Source organism: Eschrichtius robustus, chromosome 1, assembly GCF_028021215.1.
Source record: "Eschrichtius robustus isolate mEscRob2 chromosome 1, mEscRob2.pri, whole genome shotgun sequence".
Taxonomy (NCBI): domain Eukaryota; kingdom Metazoa; phylum Chordata; class Mammalia; order Artiodactyla; family Eschrichtiidae; genus Eschrichtius; species Eschrichtius robustus.
Window position 1 is genome coordinate 47,453,406 of NC_090824.1, and position 6,435 is coordinate 47,459,840.

General features: G+C 36.1%; 1 protein-coding gene across 6 annotated transcripts in view; it reads left to right on the top strand.

Moving 5' to 3' along the window:
* DDHD1 (DDHD domain containing 1) overlaps positions 1-4,567 on the top strand; it is an 89,434-nt gene extending 84,867 nt beyond the window's left edge. Inside the window, exon 12 of one of the 6 annotated variants that reach the window (XM_068545402.1) lies at positions 3,690-4,567. In XM_068545402.1, coding sequence (XP_068401503.1) covers positions 3,690-3,812 — 123 coding nt within the window. In that variant the 3' untranslated portion in view covers positions 3,813-4,567. The remainder of the gene's footprint in view (positions 1-3,689) is intronic. The other 5 variants (XM_068545390.1, XM_068545395.1, XM_068545396.1 and 2 more) reach the window with 5 other exon arrangements.
* Positions 4,568-6,435: the final 1,868 nt, after the last annotated feature.

The window sequence follows — 6,435 nt, forward strand, 5'->3', positions numbered from 1 at the left end:
CCATAAAGATTTTAAATGCTGGTGTGGAAGTTAAGTATTTTTTAGAGGGCATATATTCTAGTAGGGAAGGTAGATAACTACAGAAATAATTATAATATATGATAGAATGGGATGAGCCACATAACAGAGAAACAGGTAAAGGCCTCTGTCAGGTCTAAGGAATGAGAAAATGATCCAACCTGGAGAAATCAAAAAAAGCTTTGTGGAAGTAGGATTTGGACAAGCAGAGATAAAGAGACAGTGCAGAGAGAACAAACAGCATAAGCAGAAACACAGAGGTGGGAAGCACAGGGTATGTAGAGAGCCAGAAGTTAGTTTTGAGGAGAACCAAGGATGAGTGGAAGGGAGTAGTTCTGAATATGATCAGGAACATTTCTCCAACCAGATGGTAGAGGATCCAATAAATCTGGGCATCTCCAGGAGTTTCTTTATATTCAACCCATGAGCCTGTATTTACCCAAATAGCCCATCTGTTGTCAAATGTTAGGTATATGAATGTCTTTCAGGGTATATTAGTGTTGGGAAATTTAGGGGTTAGAAATGACAGCTGATTATAAAACTCATTATGGAGTTTTTGTTATTTTTTTCAAATAAAGGATGGTTAGAGAATATTCTTAAATATATTTGAAGCTATGATAAGTCACAAAATGTAAATATTCCTTGGATGTCAAACACCTAACCACATGAAATATATAGTCACTCTGAGGCAGCACAAAAATAAGAAGACATAATTTATCAACAAGAACCCTGAGCACAATCTTTCTTATTGCAAATGAATCTTTCACCAGTCATTTGGAAACCCAGTTTCCTTTACCTAGTACTTTAAGTTGTTTTCTTGGTATCGACCTGAAGCAAAAAATCATGCAATTATGACCATAATTGTTATTTACAAATAAGATAACTTTTAAGATTCATTAAGTTTTTGAAAATTTCTCTCCAGGGAAGTTAAGACACTCCCATTAAATAGAAGAAACCTGTCTAGTTAGTACACATTATAATACTAAGATGGTGACTTTCTATTCATATATTTTACTTTTCAACACCATATCCATGTTGACAGGCCCTGTGCACAAAAGAATTCTCTGCTGAAAGCACAGTGCAAATCGTTGATGATTGTTAAAAGCCAACAACCTTTTTTTCATTTTTACCTCTCTTCAATTGTTCAGGAATCTCATTCTTTTTTTTTTTTTTTTTTTTTTTTGTATATAGAGGAATTATAGCACTTAGGCACTCAAGAGAGAGAAAGAAGGACAAAGTAATGATTTTATGTTCTCCTTTCTTTTTGACCTAACTCAGTGAGAGAAACTCGGAAAAAACTACTAACCTGTATGGTGCCACCCCTTCTTGGTATGGTAACAATGAGAAAGTGGGTCCAAGGCAACTCCATGTAGATTTGGGCCAACTTTGGTCAAGAGCACATCTCATAGCACATATATTGATGGAATAGTGCTGCCATGTAGTAACCCCACTCCCTTGGGAATTCTGTGATCTACAGAAAGGGGGAAGATGAGACATAGGCCCTCTTACATCCATCCATCCACCTGCAAAACCAACACAAATGTGAGCTCAGCTGCAGTGGCAGCCAGACTGCCTGGGGTAAACCTTTTAAGGAAGATGAGAGACTAAAATAGGTTCATCAGGTACAAGCTGGCTACCTAATTCCCATTTTGATGGGGACAACCTACAGATAAATAGAAAGGGATAGGGAGGGGCAATCCAGTTAGTGACACTTATTGAAGATCCTCTGGGTGATGAGAAGTACAAGGGCATATAATATAATGGAACAATAAATTTATCATTTGAGTTTATAGTATATGAAAGGCAGTGTTGCACAGTAATAGCATATTAAGAATAAATTTCAGGGACATAAAATCAAAGTGGAGCCAAATAACACTAGTTGAAAATCTCCCTTTCTTTGACTTTAATACAACAGTTTAACCTAAGACTTGGACTAGGAAGACATTCTACAGTGGCATTTAAAAGTGAATTCTTAGAAATAACTTGGTGTGGGCTTCACCAATTTTACTGTGTATGTTTCCCATCTCTTCTGTTTTTCGTCTTATTTCTCCTTTTTTTTCTTTATAACTAACTTCACCTTGACTCCTCTTCATTGTGCTTGAGAATTCATTTCCTCTTTTCATCTTCCTGTCTGTTGTGCCAGAATGTACCTACCAATTTAACACAAATGCCCCATGGAATACAAAAGATAAAAAATTAAGACATTACTATCCCACAGTTCCACATGTGGATTTCAACTATTTCTTATTATGGCTTAGCTTATCATAATTTAAATGAGAAAAATACTTTGTATTTTGTTTTTAAAAAAACTTTGCAACAAGCCTATGTTGATATATTTCATGGGGTTTTATAACCAACTGGGTATTTATGCTGTTTAAGTGTAAACCTTATCTTAAAATGTACAGATATTTTCTGACATTCTTTGTCAGAAAAGCACAATTGAATAGAAAAATAACAACTGTAAATGCATTTTTAAATCACCAAATGGTATTGTCACAAAATACCTGCTTGAAATAAGCATTAGCTAAACATTTATGTGAAATCATTCTCTAAAACGATGTGATTTCCTATATGCAATTACCAAATTGCCAGGGTAAAGCAAAACCCAACTTTTTCTCCCACCTCCTTAGTTTTTGCCAGGTTTTACTTTTCACATCTGCTGGTACTCTTGTGAACAAAGAGCAGACTTCGAGTGTCTGAATAGTAGTGATTTCAGTGCTTTTTATTTTTAAGACAGACCCTTCAAAATATGGCTCATTGACAGTTTTAAAGGAGTTCCTGAAGATCAAATTCTCGTTTTCTAAGTGTTTTATCTCTAAGGATTTGTTAGATGAACCGATCGCAATCTTAGAGCCTTGATTTGGTAAGGTGGTTTTTCTCTAACACGTATTGCAGGGACTTTCTGTGTGTTTAGAAAAGACTTGAGTGAATTCACTGAATTGTTTGAAGACAACACTGTTATAAAATGAAATCCTTCCTCTCAAGGATTACCATTGTTCCTCCCAGTTTAACTTTCCTGGCCACCTAGTGGATTCTTTTATTCAACAAACATTTAATGAGCGTGTATGTCCCAGGTGCATGTTAGGCCCTGCTGACAGGATAGAGACTAGGGTGGGTCGTGGCTGCCTTTGAGGAATTCAGCCAAGTGGAGAGAAAAACGTCGTAGGACTGTAATAGATGTTATCTTCCAACACATCTCTCTGAGCCAGTTGATGTAAAGGGCCTCCCCAGTGAAGGAGCCTTTGAGTGCCCTGTAGCACTCCTGCAGGCATTGTTACGTGTAAGCCTGGCCCATCATTCTGCAAGAAGGCTGCTTGCCTTATTTTACAGATTAGGCCCAAAGGTTAAATAGGAAAGCCAGGATTTGAGCCCAGTTTCTTTATTCCAAATATGCTATGTGATACCAAGCGAGATTTTTGTTTTCTTGCTTTATTATTCCATATTGACCTGAGCATACAAAGGAAAAGGTTCACCAAATAGAATCCTGAGCTGCTGAGGCTCTTGAGTGTTTTTTCCTGTAAGATTAGAGTGGAAAGTCACTTTTTAAAAAATAGTAATAATAATTAGGAGAGTCACTTCTATTTGGTAAATTTTTATTCTCAACTCTAGTAAGCCTATATAGAACCAATCTTGTAATACTTATTCATTTGTTTGACTTCTTTTCTTTTTAGTGGAACTGGATCACAGAATTGATTTTGAACTCAGAGAAGGCCTTGTGGAGAGCCGCTATTGGTCAGCTGTCACATCGCATACTGCCTATTGGTCGTCCTTGGATGTTGCCCTCTTTCTTTTAACCTTCATGTACAAACATGAGCACGATAATAGTGCAAAACCCAACTTTGATCCAGTCTGAACTGTTGAAGGACATTAATGGCCCAAAACTGATTTTTTTCTGTTAAAATATATGTATCAACATGTGGAAGTTTCAGGTTTAAGTATGTTTCACTTTTGTTTAGGGTAAGAAATAATTGAATTTAGAAGCACTTTAATTTTACTTTAAAAAACAAAACAAACGTCCAGTCCGAAAGAAGTTATTTATAGTTTTCATCATTTTAAGTATGAGTCTGACAGAACCCCCTGCAGAGAATCAAGCAAGACCTGGAAGTAAGGAGGACTTGGGTGGACTGCAAGGTTATAGATCACAATCTAATTTCTCCCAAATATAAAGGCATATTAATGGGTTGAATCTAATGTATTAACCAAAATATGTTATAAATCTAAAATGATCAAGGTCCAGGATATTCTACGTAAAGATCACAAGGTGGTATCATTGTTTTCGATCTCCATGAAAGCTTCCATTTCCACAATTTCTTTGAAACATGAGTAACAGATTTTAAATGTTTTGAATTTAACTTGTTTAGAAAAACTAATGCTAAAATAGAAACAACATTTGAACTATTGTATTTATAGTTTATTACCTCTGACTAATTGTTTTATGTCAATGTATGAAACATTACATTTTTTTAAATGTTTCCTTTGAACAATTTAAGAACCACATTTATTTTCTATAGCGTTAAGGCCCTTTTTTCTCAGAACTCCATCTTTGTACTCTTCAGATGAATATATAGACACTGTGGCATACTTTCAGCATTGTTTTCATTAAAAAGTTGTAGTTTTACACGAATAACACTAGTTCAATTATTTTGAAAAAAAATGAACTTTTTACTATGTCACATGTACCTCAGAGAAAGCTAAAGTTTTCTAAACTTGACATGGAATACTCCATAATGGGTACATTTAATAAACTTTACTGGAAAATTAGTAAACTTCTTTGGAGTAGGGAGTATGACAACTAGATTTTAAGTATATAAGCATCTGTGTGCCAAACAATTAACATATGAAAAGGGGATGGAGTGCCACTAACAAATTTTATTTTTAAAGTGTTTAAGGAATCGTAATTGAGACATAGACACAATAGTTCAGGATTCTGAGGCATTGAAAGAGTTTCCTCAGATGTAATTTTTTCCACAGTGCTTTTCATCTGAGGAGCTCAAAGTGCTTTGTGATTTAATAATCTGTGTAGTAGCTTCTTGAGGTAAGTAAATGAGTGTTATTCTCATGTTACATGTTAGTACACTTAAGGCACCAAAACATTTAAAGTGCCTTGAATTAGATTACAGAGCAAATCAGAGCTCAGACTGAAGACAGACCATATTCTTTTATGTGCTGTTCATTGACTGATAATTCACATGACCTCTTGTTTTGCAAACAGTAATAATAACAGAAGTTGCAATTCATAATTTGGAGAAATGACTGTGAAGCCAGTACTTTACCCTACTCGTCATATACATTCTTGGGTTCTCACACTCAAAGGAGGAGTTACTTAGAGGGGATCAGTAGCCATCTCTGCCACAACCAACCCATGCTTCTGAGAGGCTTCCGCTGGGTTCCACTTAAGGTGCTGTCTTTGCTTATCTTAGCTCCCCAGGAATCGTCAAACTGGGAGCAAAGTTGGTCGGTCGTACATCTCACCTTCTCCTTTCTTTTTAAGATGATAGAATCTTTGGATTACTTGTAGGTATTACTCAGCACTGTCAGTCCTCTATCTGTTTTGGCCTTTCATTGAATTTGCACAACATAAAGCACTTCTTTTTAGTGCTTAAAAAGATCCCAAGGCTCCATGCCCAAATACGTGACTCACTAAGAAACTCTTGCTATAAAAGGCTTTTGATGCAATCTTAGCAAAGCTGAAGCAATGTCTTTCGAATTTAGAGATTCCTGTGAACTCAGGTCATTCTCATACCCTGTTTATTTCGTAGGTCTATTTAGTTCTCAGGAGAATTAAACTCATATCCCATATGACTTTATCATTAAAGGTATGTGAGCATTTGGGTGGTATGACACTCAAATGCCTAAGAGTTTTAAGGGATTCATTCTCTCTTTTTTTTTTTTTTTTGGCTGCTCTGGGTCTTCGTGCGGCTTGCAGCTTCTCTAGTTGCAGGCTTAGTTGCAGTATGTGGGATCTTAGTTCCCCGACCAGGGATTGGACCTGGACATCCTGCATTGGAAGCGTGGAGTCTCAACCACTGGACCACCAGGGAAGTCCCAAGGGATTCATTCTTAACCATTAGAATGTGAAGAGCCCCTTTTACCTGAGAAGAGTGAAAACCTAGCAAACCTTTTCATTTGATACAGAGTAAAAAGAAAAGTATATTCCCATAGCTATAGGAATGTATCTGCTTCCCTTTTTTCATATTGAGGGAAAAAATGCAATTTAACCACATGGAAGTTATTTGAGTTCTTGAAAACAGCAACATTCAAAACCCCCTTTTCAAAATGAGATATTCTGGATTATTGGATAGGGATTTTGTTTTCAATTCATTATTTCATCAATAGAGATGGCGATTTTGATTTCACAGTACTCTTCTTGTTTCCATGTCTCTGCATGTTATCATGGAATGTACTTGTATGTACTCA